Source organism: Neovison vison, chromosome 8, assembly GCF_020171115.1.
Source record: "Neovison vison isolate M4711 chromosome 8, ASM_NN_V1, whole genome shotgun sequence".
Classification (NCBI taxonomy): domain Eukaryota; kingdom Metazoa; phylum Chordata; class Mammalia; order Carnivora; family Mustelidae; genus Neogale; species Neogale vison.
The window spans coordinates 63,703,804-63,724,168 of NC_058098.1; the positions used below are offsets into that span (position 1 = coordinate 63,703,804).

General features: G+C 41.4%; 1 protein-coding gene across 3 annotated transcripts in view; it reads right to left on the bottom strand.

Annotated features, from left to right (window-relative positions):
* Nucleotides 1-2,123: 2,123 nt before the first annotated feature.
* The window catches only part of ST6GAL2 (ST6 beta-galactoside alpha-2,6-sialyltransferase 2), an 84,335-nt gene continuing 66,093 nt past the window's right edge, over nucleotides 2,124-20,365 (bottom strand). For all 3 annotated transcript variants that reach the window (XM_044263785.1, XM_044263784.1, XM_044263786.1), the window contains exon 6: nucleotides 2,124-7,065. In XM_044263785.1, the coding sequence (XP_044119720.1) occupies nucleotides 6,794-7,065 (272 nt within the window). In that variant the 3' untranslated portion in view covers nucleotides 2,124-6,793. The remainder of the gene's footprint in view (nucleotides 7,066-20,365) is intronic.

Consider the following 20,365-nt stretch of genomic DNA (forward strand, 5'->3'; position numbering starts at 1 on the left):
CATAGCATAGTTTCTCAAAATATTCAAATTATAATTGTCCTCCAAAACTTGGAGTATTTGGGTATGGGTTACTTGAGTATTCAAGCAGTATCTCTAGATACTAGAGGCTGCTTTAAAAAGCCTACCGTAATGGTTCCAAGTATGAGCTTTGAAGTCAGATGAGGATTGCAAGCCAGCCCCTGGCATTTCCTGGCCATGTGATTACAGGCCAATGAGTAAACTTGAGTCCCAGCTTTCTGGGTCTAATAAAATAGCTACCTTAGAAGGTGATTTTGTGAGGCCTAAATGCAACCATCTACCCTAAGGCTTGCCTAAATAGCTCTTGGTAAATTGTGCAGTGGTCTCCCGGATCTCTGGCGGAGATAGTCCAAGACCCCAGTGGATGCCTAGAACCAAAGATAGTACTCAATCCTATATATACTATATTTTTTATACATACCTATGATAAAGCTTAATGTATAAATTAGGCACAGTAGAGATTAATGACAACATAGAACAATTGTAACAATATACAGCAATAAATGTTATATGAATGTGGTCTGAGTATATGATTGTGCTCTACTCACGCTTCCTCTTGTGACGATGTGAGATGATAAGATGCCTATATGATGAGATGAAATTGAGCTGAATGGTGTAGGCGCTGCGACATAGCCTTATACCACTATTGACCTCCTGCTGACAGGTCAGAAGGAGGGTCATCTGGTTCCGGAGGATCATGTGGCAGCTGACCTTGGGTAACTGAACCATGGGTAGCAAAACCAGGGATAAGCCTGGGGGCCACTGTATTTATAATGAAAGGTGGGCAAACCTTTTCTATAAAGGGCCAGATAATTCATGTTTAGGCTTGGCAGGTGGACGATAAAGGTCTCTTTATATGTGGCAGCCTAGATAATACCTGAACACGGGAGTATGGCTGTGTGCCAATAAAACTTTATTTACAACAATAGGCAGTTTGCCAATCCCAGCTTCCTGGAGGGGCCAGCCGGAGAGCCCTCCTCCTGAAGCATTCTGTGCTCCAGGGTTTCTAATATTTTAGGCCTAGAGCTCCCTTAACCCTTGGAGCCTTCAGCCAAGAGGCAGCTTTGGTTCTGACTGGATGCCTTTGTTATGCAAATCGTTGACGCTCCAGGCACTTAGATTTCCCTCCCTCTCCCTTTACTCCTCCCTGTTCCTCACCCTCATCCATGTCTCCCCACTCCTCCTTCATCCCTGTGTCAGCTACTTGACAGTCCTTCCTGGTCTTCCCCCCTTGGCCCTCCCAGGAGCGACCGGATCCGAGAGGCCACCAGCCAGTCCCCCACGGAGGCATCTCTGCGGCAAGGCCGGCCCCTCCCCCTCAGGGGGAGCAGCTCTCGGAGTCTGGGGGGAGCAGCCTTCTAATCAGAACCTTCTGAGCCAGGTCTGCGTTTTAATTATCTGGAAGCAGGCAGTCATCTTGTGGGGGCAAGAAAACTGACAGTAACACAGAGGTGGTGGGAGTCTTCTCCGATGCAGCCCAGATGTGGAGCTGTGATTTATGGCTCCCGAAATTCCCCAGCTGCTCAAATGGGTCCTGACATCAAACACCTGAGTGCCTCCCTTCAAGGCTTCCTTTGCACTGTGCCCAGAAAGCACAAATGACCGGGAACTTCTTTCGAGCAGCCTAATGAACCGATTTTCCCGCCACAGCCAGCACAAAGATCCCATGGTGGGTGGGACATGGAGGCAGCTTAACATGATTTCTCCAGCCCAAGGCCTTCCTCTGATAACTTAGGCATATTTTCTAAGACCCAAAGCCCTGGCCAGCGGGGGATGGGTCTTCCAAGGCTATCAGTTAACCAAAATGCTGGGCTACTAACTCGACATACAGATGTGGTCACCTAAAAAATTCCTGCTTGTTTTTGCCACTGTAGATCTTCATATTTGGCAGTGAGCCCTTGGGTGAAGAAGACAGAGCCTGCCTCTGGTCTCGACCCAGGCAGGCAGTGTCCCTACTCACAGTTCCAGAGCCTGCTGCTGGTACCCCATTTGCAATTTTCTAATTAGCTTTCGGCTTTTTGCCGTGTTCTCCTAGGGATGGCTCTTTCTTCTGCCCTTCACTCATTTTTATCTGCAACTTTTACAAATGAAAACAGAGAAACATCTAGACAAATGAAAACATGTTTTTATTTACAAGAAAAAGGTCTGTACACTGTGTATACATAAAAATATACAAAACCAAAATAGAAAATATCAAAGGTGTTAAAATGTATACAAACACTTTTTTCAAATGTGACTCCTGGAAAAAGCTCAGGCCTTAATTAATTTGAAGAGTACACATTTCAGTTTAAAAATTATCATACAAAAAAATTCCCAAAGCTGTTAAAAAAGTTCACTGGTTCCCACCGGAAAAATTTCATAAGTATTTTAGCTAGCGTACAACAGGATGTATGGTATCGTAAATGTTAGGTTTTTAGCATTACCAGCGCAGTTAATTTGTTTGAAACCTACCTGGTAAGAATACTGTTTTCCACAGAACCAATATTCAGTTTTTCCCCTCTATCTTTGTAAAAGCCATGAGCTATAATAAGTAACCTCCTCATCAATGTTCAATGTTCCATTAGATTTCCGATGAGGTTACGATGTTCAGTAATGGTTCTACCTACATAGTGCCTTTTAAATATTTCTTCCATTAAAAAAATTTTCTGCCATATTTTCAAACACGCCCAGGATGTGTAGAATATCAGTGTGTGGGAAGACGGCATTTATTTTTTTAATAGAAAGACATATAACACTTGCTTTCTTCTACTAAAAAATTGGCATTTGCATAATTAAAATAAAATTTATTGTAAAGGTTTCAGGAATAAAGCTTGATGAAAAAAGACAATATAAGACCGACCATGCGTGTAGATATGTATATATACAATTATATAACTATATCTACATGCACACTCTCATAACAAAAGTAAGAACTATAGCAATGTCTTTAATTCTTTAAATTCTATCATTCCAAGCTTGTAGAAGAATATGCTGGATTATTGTTTCTGACTAAAAGGCTTCATTCACTTAATAAAACAAAAATCAGAACTTACATTTTATCCTTGAATTCCCGGAGCGATACCTTTTCGTTTACCAGTTGTGTAAGTAATGCCCAAGTGACAAGAACATGCAGAGTATTTTCACAATGGAAATGTCCAGAGTATAAAAACACAAGTTGGAACTCAGGCACGTTTTACCTAAGCAGTTAATTTCTAAACGCAGCTGCCTGAATGGGCTGTTAAGAACCGAGTAGAGAGCTCTAAGCTATCAGAAAGTAGGAAGTCGAATCAGACAATATGACAGAATACAGAGACTACTTGGCCAGTCATGGATTTCTTGATAACTTCCCCCTCCCTCCCTCTGTCTCTTCCTATAGCTAAACAGAAATGGGACCAGGTCACTTTGCCCACCAGCCTCAAACACGTACTGTGTGTTGATCTCTGAGAGAGGCTGGAGAGAGAACTTTCATCATGTCATTTGTGCTCAGAGAACACCTCCATCGTGTGCCATTACTCACGTGAGACTGATCCCACTTAACGCAGCCAAACAGGACCTAATTAATTCAGTGGCTGCAAGTGCTCCCGCCCGGAAGGGTCAGCCAGCAACAGAAGGTATTAATCTGTTCCACCAGAATGAACTGGCTCATAAACACGTAATGGAGCAACCCCGTGGTAGCTTTAAACAGCTACTTTTATTTCCCAGTTTTGTAAATGCTAATGATCACTTCAGCATTGCTTTGTCCAGACGCTATGTCTACAATGACAGATGATTACTGGTGAGTCCAGGATTGATTAAATGTCTGGCTCAGAGACTGAGGGCACAAGACGCTTGAAGGGCTATGACTGAAGCAGGGCTCTCCGAGCTCTGCGTCCAGGCGAAAAGGAAGGCCCCAGTAATTGAAACATGGGCAAAAGTCGCTCACATGGCTTAACTTAATGTATGCCCTTGATGTTGCACGATGCATATATGCAACTTTTAATGGAACTTCTCTTGGCCTCTGCACAAAGTTCTTGATAAAAGCAGCCCTGTAAGGACTTAGTGGGGAAGGTCAGGTACACAGGGCCAGCACCGGTATTCCCCGTGGACAGTGAGCGTCGGACACCTGTTAAACCCTACCCGTATACCTGGGAGAGGGACTGGGGAAACAAGTCAGTGAAAACCTAGATAAAGGTGAGTTGTCATTCTTGGTCAAAATTCGTTTCTTTGCGGTAATAACAACCATCACAAAAGGGGTTGTGAAATTATTTTGAGACAGCTAATGCTTTCTGGTTGCACCTTAAAGATCATATGGGCATCCCTTCCAGAAGCAGTTGGAGTGTCTTGGGAGGGGCAGAGCCTGGAAGAAATGTACTAGGACAGCGTTTATCGTTAACTACTCCACGGAAGAGCTGTGTGTTTACAGCAGTTCAGTAAATGTAGCCTAGAAGGACTTAATCAATGTCTGGCAAAATACTGGCACTTAGGGCCAATTTAGCTAATACTAGACGCAGTGGTGTTAACTCTAACTGCGTGATATTTTTGGGAAGCTAAACTAAACTTTCAAATAGAAGAATGCCCAGTCACACTATATTAATATGTGTACCACATTTTCTGAATGTTTCACAGACCCTGATTCCCAAGAGTCTTTAAGGCCATAATAAATTCGAAAATTTTAATTGGATTTCCTTTATGCTCTTCAGTCTTTCTTGTAATGTCAGTGAGACTGAAAGGACCTTTTTAAAGTACATGCGTTACAACAAAATGCTATTTAAAAATCTTTGAAGTGTTTGAAGTACTTTCTGGGGCTTTTGAACTTGAGTACCCCAATCAATCTTTCTCTAACCAGCCTCTTATATCACCAATGGGGGCTGTCCTGGGTAATAAGGTCTGAAGGAAATCTACCAGGAAGACTATCAAAGGAACTTCAGTGTCATGAACATTTGAAGGCAGAGCTGGCAGGTCTAGGGAGACCCAAGACCATGGAAGGACGGCTCACTGTACTCAGAGCAACCTCACAATCTGAACTCCGTACTCACTGCACATGGGGACAAGACTAAGGTCTTTCAGGAAACCAGAGAGAAAAGCGGCTTGACCACATTAGCTTACACATAAGCTACTGTGTAGGACAAAATGATCGATGTCTTCTCATAGACCTGGAAAGAAAGCTCTCAAAATGGGCTTCTAGTGGATGCTGTCATAACTGAAATTTTTCTATTACTCCTCTACTTCACTGTTATAGTAAGCCATAGGAGAGAGATGCCCATCACCCAACCCAATTTCTGGGGAGTTAGACTCACCAAACAGAAGCTGTCAATTTATATAAACCATTCTTGCTCAAGAAAGTAGTTTTGAGAGCACTCAGGGAAAAAACCAATCGTGGACCAAAAAACACTTTCCCACTGAACTCTCCTGACATTCATAGATTTGCAAGAGAGAATGTATTTAATTAAAAAAGTCTTACCTCTTGTGCTAACTTTTGGTTACATAGAGAGACAGCATGTTCAATTAATGTATTCCAAAATGTTTCTGTTTCACTACATTATAGCAAAAAAAATATTGTTTTTCAATGTATCAGTGGTAAAAGTTGAGATTAAAAACAAAATAAAACAGATCTGAATATAGCTAACATATTGGGGTGACAACTTCTTCCCCCAGTACCTTTGCTTCTCAAGCATATACGTATTTTCCTTGTTAAAGAACAACGTTTTCACACAATTTTATTTAATTATATGGCTTGTATGTTGCTGACATAAAATATATCTGTGAAAACAGGGACAGGGTTCCTCAATATCTATTTGCAGGGAGAATTGGTGAAAATCTAGTACATCATTGCTGGGGTTCCAGCAGCTGCTATTGGCCTGAAAGAAATCTCCATGAAAGAGACAGGTGTGCATCCCCAGAAGCATAGAGTGAAGGTTCCATATCCCCTCCTTCTGACCCGAAGGGGTCCTCCCCCACGGCGGCAGGGGTCACAAGTGTCTGTAGGTGTAACAGTGTAAGGGCTGTGAGGAGGACTGGCAGCTGAGGATGTACCATGCAGGAAAGCTGGGAAGATTCTGGCCCTGGGCCACCCTGCAGCCGGGTGATTGTGTATTTATTTGTCAAAGTAAGGAAATACTGCAGGAAAACAAAGTGTCTCCTCTGTAGTGCTATCCCAGGGTTGACTTTTTCCTTGGACTGCTCGAGAGGGGTGTTTTCTGGTTTTAGAAATCTGTCCTGATACACAAAGAGCAAAGCTTGGGTGGGCACTGGGAAATAGAGCAGGGGAATGCCACAGCTTGCCGGGAAGCAAGTTTGTCATCTCTCAACACATACGGGGGAATTTTATTGTTAAGATAAATACATCTGAGTGCTGATTCAGATGCTTGTCATAAACGCTAGGATCTTTAATAATGAACAAATGTGCGAGTGACACGCTAGGTTCTACAGATACTGTACCCCAAAATGGGTGTCTAAATCATTTCATAATATCAAGTACAGCACTGAAAACTGTAGCGGAAACCAAGCCTCACAGGGGTGCCCACGGCTTAAGAAAAGGTTAATATTTCTGGAGGTATAATACCCATTTGTCATATGTTTGCTTCTTTTTTTTTTTTTTGCATCTTTCTTGAGCTTCTTTTCCTTTTAAATTCCATTCCTGTATTCAAAGCAGTCATAAACACTCCATGGCTTAGAAAAAGAATTCTTGTGGCCAGCGCTAAGTGACAGTCTAAAGGACTGAAGACTACATTGCCTAAAATACATCTTCAAGTATTCTCCTGTGACTCAGAGGACAACAGTAGTACCTTATTGCACATCGATTCTCAAGAGCCCCTCTTCAAGACGGGGGACCAGCGGGGTTGGGCGCGGGGCAGCGCACGGCCCGGAGCCCAGGCAGAACCACCTTTCCCTTGCGGTGCAGGTCGCCCTGGGCGCCGGTGTTCAGCCTCTGCACCAGCAGCTTCTCGTAGAGCAGTGGGTGGTAGGCGCCGAGCGTGCACGCCGCGTCATAGTACAGCTCATGGTAGTGGCACAGCTCCGTCTGCCGGATGGACGGGATGTACTCGTACACGTGCACTTCGCCGCACAGGGACATCATGATGAGGATCCCTGCGGCGGAAAGAAAATCAGAAGCCCTTGAACAACTCGGGGCGGGAGGGAGGAGGTGTCGGAGCGCGGTGGTGGGAGTGACGGTGGGATGCCCACTCGGTCTGCACTCGTTTCTTGTCACTTACACATTTGCAGTGTTAGGACCGCCGGCAAGTGGCCTGTCTGTGGCTCATGGGGCACCTCCGGAGATGTGACAGGCGCACATTCTGGCGTCTGGCTGATTATTGTGGGCGGGGCGGCGAGAGAGGAGGAGGAGACAACCGCACTGAACTGAACAAGAGGACAGTGTAGTAACAGATTTGCATTCCCCAAGTTAAAGGTATCTTGTGTCACGGTCCACACACACAACCTGTCCTTATTTGCAAGAGTAGTTACCGAAGAAATGGTTAAAAAAAGACTGACTATAAAATAGTTGCTTGATTGTAACTGATTCGAAGATAGTTGTTTGAAAAGAAAGAGATGGAATTGGGGACGCAGGGTTGAAGATTCCTATTACCAAAATTATTTATCTCCCTGCAACTGTCAGTACTAAAGTTGCTTTAATTTCCTTCTTTCTTTTTTAATGTTTCAAATAGAGAGCTATCAAACTTTATCCTCCCTGGGCAAATCTAATTCTTGATCTAGAAGGGCTAAAAGGCTTTCTTTTTCCCCAGCACCACCACCATCTTTGTTAATATCCTTTAACTATGTATGTATATATATATATATATATATATATATATATATATATATATACACACACACATTTATCCCTTTTATGAAAGAGCGATCCTTTCTTATAAAAAAACATAGTTACAACGGTTAGTTCCTGTTAAATGGCAACATCTATCTGCAGGGGACAATTGTATTTCTTTCTTTTTTTTTTTTTTTAAGATTTTATTTATTTACTTGACAGATAGGTAGAACACAAGTAGGCAGAGAGGCAGGCGGAGGGAGAGGGAGAAACAGGCTCTCCGCTGAGCAGGGAACCTGATGTGGGACTCGATCCCAGAACCCTGGGATCATGATCTGAGCTGAAGGCAGCCGCTCAACGGACTGAGCCACCCAGGCACCCCTGTATTTCTTAATAATCAACCATGACAATCCTCACAATCAGAGAATGTCATGCATAAGGGCCACAGGGAGAGAAGAGAGAAGGGGCTGAATTTTGTCCGGGTCCAGAGGAACTCCTCAAGGAGGTGAGACTGAACCTCCAGGCTGCCTGGCAGACAAGGGGAGGAAGAGAAGCAGGAGAGAGAGTGCTGGTCCACAGATGACAACGGCATCCTGTTTAGAAGGATGTTTAACCCTTTAAAGGCTTGAGAGCCAGGGCACAGGATTGTGGCTGAGAATAAAACCGACTCCTAACAGAGAATCAGTTTAAATTCTAAGAAGCAAAAATGTCCTCAAAAGCTCTGTCAAAACAATTAAAAATAGAGCTACTCTATGACCCTGCAACTGCACTACTGGGTATTTACCCCAAACATACTGATGTAGTGAAAAGAAGGGCCAGATGTACCCAATGTTTACAGCCACAATCGCCAAACTGTGGAAAGAACCAAGATGCCCTTCAACAGATGAATGGATAAGGAAGATCTGGTCCATGTATACAAGGAGTATTATGCCTCCATCAGAAAGGATGAATACCCAACTTTTGCATCAACATAGACAGGACTGGAGGAAACTATGCTGAGTCAGATAAGTCAAAGAGAGAGAGTCAATTATCATATGGTTTCACTTACTTGTGGAGCATAAGGAATAACATGGAGGACTTTGGGAGAAGAAGAGAAGAGAATTTGGGGAAATTGGAGGGGGAGATGAACCATGAGAGACCGTGGACTCTGAGAAACAAACTGAGGGTTTTGGAGGAGTGGGGGTGGGGGGTTGGGTGAGCCTGATGGAGGGTATTATGGAGGGCACGTATGGCATGAAGCAATGGGTGTGGTGCATAAACAATGGATTCTGGAACATTGAAAAGAAATAAAATAAAATGAAGTGAAAACAAAACAAAACAAAACAAAACTTCAAGTTACTGTTCTATTTCTTTCCTTTTCCTCCCACAACCCATTTCCTACTCCTCTTCATGGGTTGCCTTAGTGTTAGGTTGTGGCCCCTTCCTTGGGATGGCTGCGTGAGTGACAGTGATTCAGGGGGAGCCAAGGAGCAGCACCTCCCGCCTGAAGTCACCGAGGACAGTGGGTATTAGTAGCTGCTGAACATGCAGCACAGGTGACAAAGAAGTCTCTCCTTTCTGATGAGCAATTACTGCTCTAGAAATATTTTTTTCTTCCTCCTTATAAACTGGTCTATTGATTGACATGGTGAATGAGAAAGCCATGTGCCCAGGGAGCATTAAATTCCCCCTTTGATCCGGGTTACTTTACACCTGAAACAAACAAGAACTCCTCTGATGTGTATGTTCTCTCCTGATGAGTGTCACAGGGCCTGTGTCTACGGAGCTGAGGCAGGCATCAGTGTTTTCTGATCAGGAGCTATGGAACAGGGTCTTGTGCTACATCGCCCTCCCCTGGGCATGGCGTGGGGCCCTACGAGCTGTGCAGAAGGAACCACATCAAAGGATCCTAGACATCCCTCACATACCTAGATGCTTTCCATTAGTACAATTAATAAAACCACTTTCCTGCAGTGAAGAAGCTTTGACGGTGTCTTGCACAAAGGCATCTCAAAAACTAGCAACAGAACTGTACCTAGAAACCACAGGGCCCTGTTAGCTGTGGTGTGTTGTGGGCCAACGACACAGCCTCTTCCCTGAAGTCAAACGTGTATGAGCTGTCACCTTTGCCACTCTGGTCCTTACAGTGGATGGCTTTCAAAAGTTAACCTTATACTTAGGAAATGTATTAGCCACATTATTGGTCCGTTTCCTAAAGCAGTTCTCAAACTTTGGCATGATAAAGAATGACTGGGGCAGCTTGCTAAATGCCCATTCCTGGGACCAGTCCCCATTTTCAGAGATTTGGATTCCACTGGTTTATGTGGGGTCCAGGAAACTAGATTTTTAACCAACGTAATTAAGCTATTTGTGGTGAAGGGCCATGGGGAGGGCGGAGTTTAATCTATGACAGTCTATTACTTCTGTAAAATACAGTACAATGACTTACTAGAAAAATTACTACACATTTGGATGCCATGCTATGTCAAGTTGCTACAGAAGTTGTAAATATGTTCAATTTCTATAGTCATCTATTTATAGAACAATGACTAATGTTTCTGGACCAAATCATTCCACTTCCCATACTCTGAGGACCATGCTGGTCTGACACACATATTCTTTGAAAAAGTCTGCTTATAAGGGATTCCCATATTGTGTCCTAAGTAGCTAGACATTCTACATGTTAGATTAAATCTAGAGCTGAGCTGCTACCCACACCCAAGAGAGAAGATCCTTGGGTACTTTCTCTAGTCCTTGATATCGTCTTAGTCTCAAAAGTCATCTACTAAGGGGCACCTGGGTGGCTCAGCTGGTTCACGTCTTAACTCTGGATTTTGACTTAGAACACGATTTCAGGATAGTGAGAGCAAGCCCTGCATCAGGCTCCATGCTAGGCATGAAACCTACTTAAGAGATTATCTATCTCTCCCTCTCCCTCTGCTCTCCTCCCTGCTCATGCTCTTAAAAAAAAAAATCTATTAAGATCTTTGAATTTAATTTCTTTTTTCTAGAAAGTTTCCTAGAGAAAATTTTCACTTCTGCTGCTGGTTAATTTTTACATCTTAATCATGCATTTGCTAGATTACAATATGGATTTTGTCAGAAGACTAGGCAAGAAGTTAGCTTCATTGCAAGTAAATAGGTACATTTTAGCATTCTCTTATATAAACCCCTTGTATTTTAAAAATAACTTCGAGAACTTCAAAAATGCAGGAACTTGGCAGTTAGTTCATGATAGTTTAAAATGGAGGCCAATACAGGTTAAAAAAGTGTGGGTTCTTGCCTTGAGTTATCTGCACAATTCCTCTGATCTTTCCTTATCTGAGACAGACTAACAAAAGCAGCTGTCCATCCCATTGTGCACTCATATGAACTTGTGGCTTCCAGTATCCAAGAGCCTAGAGCACCCTAAAACTTAATGGCAGGATCTGTTCTATGCTGATGTCACAATAGATATGGTAACCCCTTCAAAGGGAAGGGAAAAAGTAATTTACAATTTGTTGGGTACATGTGAAAGGTGGACAAGATTGAGGGAACCAAAACTGGAGAATACTTTTCTTATTTTGAACTTCTTTCATACACCATGGTCAATTCATTCGGCATATGCATACTCTGCATTTCAATTTATTAAGTCCATTATTATGCATCGTTTTGAGTTTAGATTCAGACTCTGTCATATAATAAATACTGAAAATCACTATTACTAAGTGTAGTCAGATCTACACATCAGTTATCCTATGAGTCAATGGCACTTAGCAGCACACAAAATCCTTAAGACGAAATTTCTTCTTGTTTTGTAAAAAGGAACGACGTAGACACCGGTATTGGGGGTTCTGTAACAGCCCTGGCACAGTTCACAGGGTGTGTGTCAGGGAACAGGGCGTGTGGGTGCAGACACCACAGGGAGGCAGGGCTGGGGCAGGGCTAGGAAAGATCAAAGCCTTCATGTTCGGGGCGCCTGGGTGGTTCAGTGGTTTAAGCCTCTGCCTTCAGCTCAGGTCATGATCTCAGGGTCCTGGGATGGAGCCCCACATCGGGCTCTCTGCTCAGCGGGGAGCCTGCTTCCCCCTCTCTCTCTGCCTGCCTCTCTGCCTACTTGTGATCTCTGTCTATCAAGTAAATAAATAAAAATCTTTAAAAAAAAAAACAACCTTCATGTTCTGCTGGTGACCTCTTCAATTAAATCCAACATTTATTAAACTGGGCACAGTGCTAATCAATGGGGATTAAGAGAAAGTTTCTTTAAGGAAAGAAAGTAAATTAGAGAACTAACCTTTAAATTTGAAAAGAGGTAGAGAGCCCATGACCTACAATTCTTTGGATGACCTGAAGAGAGTGTTTAACAGAATACACTGGGAAAGAATATTTGAGTCCTACTACCAGCATTGCTTCTGAAAATATTGTGAGGTTGAGCCCTATTATCCACAAATGATGTAAATACCAACAACACATGGTTCTCAGATGTCCTCTGAATTACTATCAGTAGAGTACCATGTTGAGGGTCCCCAACCCACCCTCAGGTGTGATGATTCACTAGGAGGACCCACAGGACCTAATATTCAGTGATACTCAACTATAATTCATTAAAGCAAAAGGATATAAGGTAAAATCAGCCAAAGTCTAGGGAAAATTAAGGCCAAGTTTCTATTACTAATGCAGTCACACCGGATTTGCTTAATACCCCTAGCAACACATGTGAAATGTCAATCAGGGAAGTTTTCTTTTTCTTTTTTTTTTTTTAAAGATTTTATTTATTTATTTAACACACAGAGAGAGATCACAAGTAGGCAGAGAGGCAGGCAGAGAGAGGGGGAAGCAAGCTCCCTGCTGAGCAGAGAGCCCAATGAGGGACTCAATTATGGGACCCTGAGATCATGACCTGAGCCAAAGGCAGAGGCTTAACACACTAAACCTCCCAAGCTCCCCAATCAGGGAAATTTTTGAAAGACTCAGTGCTCAAGGTTTTTACTGGGAACTGGTTGTGGAGGCCATCTCTGCCTGGCACATATCCAAATTCCAGACTTCCAGAATGAAAGCAGGTATTTTGCATAAACCATATTGCTTACATAAACAGTCTGGGCACAGTAAACTACTCTTATCAGTTATGGGACTGGGAACCTTCCCAAATCAAAGATCCCAGATGCCAGCCAAGGGCCAACTTTGTAAGCATGCCTTCCTAAAGATCAGCAATCAAGCCTGCCAGGTTAAATCTTTTCTGCAAAGAGACCATATATGGATAAATTCAAAGTATCATGTTACTTCATAATCAATTCTCCATGTCAGACCAATATGGGGAATTCACATCTGGTTATGCTAAAAATGTTTTTATTCTTTTTTTCATTTCCTCTCTTAGGACTGCTCAGGGTTACCTAAAAATCAAGAAGAATACAAATAATTTAATACTATGTTATTCAGTAAAGAATTTCTAAAAAATCACTTAAACTTTAATGTTAAGTAGACTACCAAAAAGTAACTGCTTTCATCACTAATAAAATTTTACTGTTTTCACCCAGCATTCAAAAGAGAATTAATACCAATCCTTCTCAAATTCTTCCAAAACACGGAGGAGATGGGAGCACTTCCAAATTCATTTTACGAGGCCAACATTACCCTGATACCAAAACCAGACAAGGATGCTGCAATGAAAGAAAATCACAGGCCAATATCCCTGAAGACCATAGGTATAAACATGCTCAACAAAATATCAGCAAACCAAATTCAACAGTGCATTAAAAGGACCATACACTACAATCAAGTGGGATTTTGTTACAGGGATGTAAGGATGAATTAGCATCAATAAATCAATCAATGTGAGAGACCACTTTAACAAAATGAAGGAAAAGATGTCATATGAGCATCATAGTAGATGTAGGAGAGCATTTGACAAAATTCAACATCCATTTATGGTACAAGTTCTCAACAAAATGGGTATAGAGGAAATGAACCTCAACATAATGAAGGCCATATATGACTAGCCCACAGCTACATCATACCCAATGATGAAAAGCTGAAAGTTTTCCCTTTGAGATCAGGAACAAGACAAGGATGTCCACGTTTGCCACTTTTATCCAGCATAGTATGAAGTCTTAGAGCAATTAGGCAAGAGAAAGAAATAAAAGGCATTTGGATTGGAAAGGAAGAAATAAAACTGTCACTATTTGCAGATGACATGATACTAGATATATAAAACTCTGAAGGCTAGACCAAAACCTGTTAGAATTAATAAAAGAATTCAGTAAAGTTGCAGGATATAAAATCAATATAAAAAATGTGTTTTGTTTCTCTACACTAATAACAAGCTATAAGAAAGAAAAATTAAGATAACAATCCTATTTACAATTACATTATAAACAACAAAATACCTAGGAATAAATTTAACTAAGAAGGTGAAAGATCTGAACACTGAAAACTATACTGATGAAAAGCTATATTGATGAAAGAAACCGAAGAAGACACAAATAAATGAGAAGACAGTCCATGCTCATGGATTGGAAGAACTAATATTGTTAAAATATCCATACTACCAAAAGCAATCTACAGATTCAATGCAGCCCCTACCAAATTCCCGATAGCATTTTTCCCCCACAGAAATAGAGCAAACAATTCTAAAAATTTGTATGGAACCACAAAAAAAACCCCAAATAGCTGAAACGATTTTGAAAAAGAAGACCAGAGCTGGAGGCAACACCTTCCCTGATTTCAAACTATGTTACAAAGTTGTAGTAATCAAAACAGTATGGTACGAATGGATAAGGAAGATGTGGTCCATATACACTATGGAGTATTATGCCTCCATCAGAAAGGATGAATACCCAACTTTTGTAGCAACATGGATGGGACTGGAAGAGATTATGCTGAGTGAAATAAGTCAAGCAGAGAGAGTCAATTATCATATGGTTTCACTTATTTGTGGAGCATAACAAATATCATGGAGGACAAGGGGTGTTAGAGAGGAGAAGGGAGTTAGGGTAAATTGGAAGGGGAGGTGAATCACGAGAGACTATGGACTCTGAAAAACAATCTGAGGGGTTTGAAGTAGCGGGGTTGTGGGAGGTTGGGGTACCAGGTGGTGGGTATTATAGAGGGCATGGATTGCATGGAGCACTGGGTGTGGTGAAAAAATAATGAATACTGTTTTTCTGAAAATAAATAAATTGAAAAATTTTTTTTAAAAAGTTAATGTATGGAGAAAAATATACCATGATAACACTAATAAAAAAAAAAATAACAGTACGGTACTGACATAAAACCAGACACCATGGAACAGAGTAGAAAGCCCAGAAATAAGCCTAAACTTAAATGGTCAATCAAGTTCCAACAACAGAGCCAAGAATATGTGATGGAGGAAGGACAGTCTCTTCAATAAACGGCCCTGGGCAAACTGGACAGCCACGTACCGAAGATGAAACTGGAGTTCCATCTTATACCGTACCGAAAAATTAACTCAAAATAGATTAAAGGCTTAAATGTAAAACCTGAACCCATAAAATTTCTAGAATAAAACACAGGTGTGAGCTCCTTAACACAGATCTTGGCAATGAATTTTTGGATTTGACACCGGAACAAAAAAGAAACAAGTAGGACACATCAGACTAAAAAGCCTCTTCAAAGCAAAGGAAACCATCAACAAAATGAAAATACAACCTACGGAATAGGAGAAAACATTTGTAAATCACATGCCTGATAAGGAATTAATATTCAAAATACATAAAGAACTCCTATAACTTAATAGGAAAAACCCCCAACAATCCAATTAAAAAGTGGGTAGAAGACTGAATAGATATTTTTCTAAAGAAAACATACAGATGGCCAAGAGGTACACGAAAGGATGCTCAACATCACTCATCATCAGGGAAATGCAACTTAAAACCACAATGAGATACAATGTCACACCTGTTAGAATGTCTATCATCAAAAAGGCAAGAAATAACAAGTTTTGGTACGGATTTGGAGAAAAAGAAACCCTTGTGCACTGTTGGTAGGAATGTAAATTGGTGCAGCCCCACTAAAGAAAACACTGTAGTGATTCCTCAAAAAATTAAAAAAAGAATTACCTTATGATCCAGAAAGTCAACTTCTCAGTATCTACCCAAAGAAAAAGAAACCACCTAGAAAAATATGAGCAGCCCTGTGTTCACTGCAGCATTATTTACAATAGCCAAGATGTGGAAACAGCCTAAAAGTTCTTGAAGGCATTGCTAAGTGAAGAAAGGTAGACCTAGAAGGTATAATGCTACATGAAATAAGTTAGAGAAAGACAAATATCATGTGATCTCATTTATATGTGGAATAAAAAGAGAGAAACAACAACAAGAAACAAAAAACACCCTCATAGATAGAGAGAACAGACTGGTGGATGCCAGAGGTGGTGGGCAGGGGGGGATGGCAGGAGTGGTGGTGGACAAAACAGGTGAAGGGGGCCAAAAGATACAAAGTTCCAGTTATGCAACAAATATGTCATGGGATGTAACATACAGCCTCGAGACTATAGTTAATAACACTCTATTACATATTGGAAAGCTATTAAGAACATAGATCTTAAAAATTCTCAACATAAAAGAAATTTCTGCAAACCAAGCATGCTGACAGGCATTAATCAAACTTACTGTGGTGATCATTTTGCAATAGAAACAAATATCTAATCATCAAGGTCTATACCTGAAACTAATATAATGTTGTATATCAATTAAACCTCAATTAAAAAAAATTCTGCTTTCACCGTGAAGCCAGACTTTTAGATAGGCAGATTAGTATTCAGACACTTCTTAATGTATTTTTCTAAGCCAATCAGATGGGCATGTAGCCAGGTTTTTAAAATCTTTAAATATAATTCAATTAACATTCAGTTTCTTTGGCCAGTTTTTATAAATGAGTCCGTACTAGGGATTCATTTAAAGAAAAAAAGAAGGTGCACATTTTTCCAGGCAATTATGACTCAAAAAGCATTCATTTGCCAAATTACATGTCCTTAAGTATTGTATAATGCAATGTAATTATCAAACCAATTAAAAAGCATTTCAACTGGTCTTAATAAAATGTCACATTATATGACTCAGCATACTAGCAATATATACACTTATTTATTTGCTCCAAAACCAGAATAAAAAGTAAACCGAAAACCGAGAAGTGGAGGGGGGAGGAGTCAAGATGGCGGAGAAGTAGCAGGCTGAGACTACCTCAGCTAGCAGGAGATCAGCTAGAGAGCTTATCTAAAGATTGCAAACACCTGCAAATCCATCGGCAGATCGAAGAGAAGAACAGCAATTCTAGAAACAGAAAAACAACCACTTTCTGAAAGGTAGGACTGGCGGAGAAGTGAATCCAAAGCGACGGGAAGACAGACCGCGGGGGGAGGGGCCGGCTCCCGGCAAGCGGCGGAGCAACGGAGCACAAAATCAGGACTTTAAAAGTCTGTTCCGCTGAGGGACATCGCTCTGGAGGCTAAACCGGGGCGAAGCCCACGCGGGGTCGGCGTGACCTCAGGTCCCGCGGGGTCACAGAAGGATCGGGGGTGTCTGAATGTCGCAGAGCTTGCGGATATTGGAACGGGAAAGCCGGCTGCAGAGACAGAGCCGACAGTAAGCTCACAGCTCGGGGTTGCCTTGAACCGGCCGCAGGCTCGGTGAGCTCGGAGCGCGGCCGGAGGTCAGGCAGACGCGAGTCAGAGCTGTTCGCTGAGGGCGCACTGGGGAGCGGGGCCCCAGGCTCTCGGCTCCTCCGGGCCAGAGACAAGGAGGCCGCCATTTGTATTCCCGTCCTCCGGAACTCTACGGAAAGCGCTCAGGTAACAAAAGCTCCTGAAAGCAAAGCCGAGCAGATCACTCAGCCCGGCCCCTGGTAAGGGCGGTGCAATTCCGCCTGGGGCAAAGACACTTGAGAATCACTACAACAGGCCCCTCCCCCAGAAGATCAACAAGAAATTTAGGCAAGACCAAGTTCACCTACCAAGGAGTGCAGTTTCAATACCAAGGAGAGCAGCAGAATTCCAGAGGAGGAGAAAACAAACCACGGAACTCATGGCTTTTCCCTGTGATTTTTTAGTCTTGCAGTTAATTTAATTTTTTTTCTTTTTCATTTTTTTTTCTCTTCTTCTGCTAAAATTTTTTTAAACTTTTACCCTTTTCTTTTTAAACGTTTTTTAACTAGTTTATATAATATATATACATATATTTTTTCTTTTTTATACTTTTTAATTCATTTTTTTAATTCTTTTTTTTCTTTTTTTTTCTTTCTTTCTTTTTGAACCTCTTTTTATCCCCAAATCAGAAGAGATCCCAATCAGAAGAGATTGGGAGATCCCAATCAGGAGAGATTGGGAGATCCCAATCAGAAGAGATTGGGATATCCCAATCAAAGGAGATCCCAATCAGAGGAAATCCCTCACCCAATCGTGAGGGGGGAGAAATCCCCCCTCACGATTTGGGATCTCTTCTGATTTGGTTAAAGCATATTTTCCTAGGATTGTTGCCACCCTTTTAGTATTTTACTTGCTCCTTCATATACTCTTAGCTGGACAAAATGACAAGGCGGAAAAATTCACAACAAAAAAAAGAACAAGAGGCAGTACCGAAGGCTAGGGACCTAATCAATACAGACATTGGTAATATGTCAGATCTAGAGTTCAAAATGACAATTCTCAAGGTTCTAGCCGGGCTTGAAAAAGGCATGGAAGATATTAGAGAAACCCTCTCCAGAGATATAAAAGCCCTTTCTGGAGAAATAAAAGAACTAAAATCTAACCAAGTTGAAATCAAAAAAGCTATTAATGAAGTTCAATCAAAAATGGAGGCTCTCACTGCTAGGATAAATGAGGCAGAAGAAAGAATTAGCGATATAGAAGACCAAATGACAGAGAATAAAGAAGCTGAGCAAAAGAGGGACAAACAGCTACTGGACCATGAGGGGAGAATTCGAGAGATAAGTGACACCGTAAGACGAAACAACATTAGAATAATTGGGATTCCAGAAGAAGAAGAAAGAGAGAGGGGAGCAGAAGGTATACTGGAGAGAATTATTGGGGAGAATTTCCCCAATATGGCAAAGGGAACGAGCATCAAAATTCAGGAGGTTCAGAGAACACCCCTCAAAATCAATAAGAATAGGCCCACACCCCGTCACCTAATAGTAAAATTTACAAGCCTTAGTGACAAAGAGAAAATCCTGAAAGCAGCCCGGGAAAAGAAGTCTATAACATACAATGGTAAAAGTATTAGATTGGCAGCTGATTTATCCACAGAGACCTGGCAGGCCAGAAAGAGCTGGCATGACATTTTCAGAGCACTAAACGAGAAAAACATGCAGCCAAGAATACTATATCCAGCTAGGCTATCATTGAAAATAGAAGGAGAGATTAAAAGCTTCCAGGACAAACAAAAACTGAAAGAATTTGCAAACACCAAACCAGCTCTACAGGAAATACTGAAAGGTGTCCTCTAAGCAAAGAGAGAGCCTACAAGTGGTAGATCAGAAAGGAACAGAGACAATATACAGTAACAGTCACCTTACAGGCAATAAAATGGCACTAAAATCATATCTCTCAATAGTTACCCTGAATGTTAATGGGCTAAATGCCCCAATCAAAAGACACAGGGTATCAGAATGGATAAAAAAACAAAACCCATCTATATGTTGCCTCCAAGAAACTCATTTTAAGCCCGAAGACACCTCCAGATTTAAAGTGAGGGGGTGGAAAAGAATTTACCATGCTAATGGACATCAGAAAAAAGCAGGAGTGGCAATTCTTATATCAGATCAATTAGATTTTAAGCCAAAGAGTATAATAAGAGATGAGGAAGGACACTATATCATACTCAAAGGGTCTGTCCAACAAGAAGATCTAACAATTTTAAATATCTATGCCCCCAACGTGGGAGCAGCCAACTATATAAACCAATTAATAACAAAATCAAAGAAACACATCAACAATAATACAATAATAGTAGGGGACTTTAACACTCCCCTCACTGAAATGGACAGATCATCCAAGCAAAAGATCAACAGGGAAATAAAGGCCTTAAATGATACACTGGATGAGATGGACATCACAGATATATTCAGAACATTTCATCCCAAAGCAACAGAATACACATTCTTCTCTAGTGCACATGGAACATTCTCCAGAATAGATCACATCCTCGGTCCTAAATCAAGACTCAACCGGTATCAAAAGATTGGGATCATTCTCTGCATATTTTCAGACCACAATGCTCTGAAGCTAGAACTCAACCACAAGAGGAAGTTTGGAAAGAACCCAAATACATGGAGACTAAACAGCATCCTTCTAAAGAATGAATGGGTCAACCGGGAAATTAAAGAAGAATTGAAAAAAATCATGGAAACAAATGATAATGATAATGGAAACAAATGATCTCCTACACTGTTGGTGGGAATGCAAGCTGGTGCAACCACTCTGGAAAACAGCATGGAGGTTCCTCAAAATGTTGAAAATAGAACTGCCCTATGACCCAGCAATTGCACTACTGGGAATTTACCCTAAAGATACAAACTAGTGATCCAAAGGGGCACGTGCACCCGAATGTTTATAGCAGCAATGTCCACAATAGCCAAACTATGGAAAGAACCTAGATGTCCATCAACAGATGAATGGATCAAGAAGAGGTGGTATATATACACAATGGAATACTATGC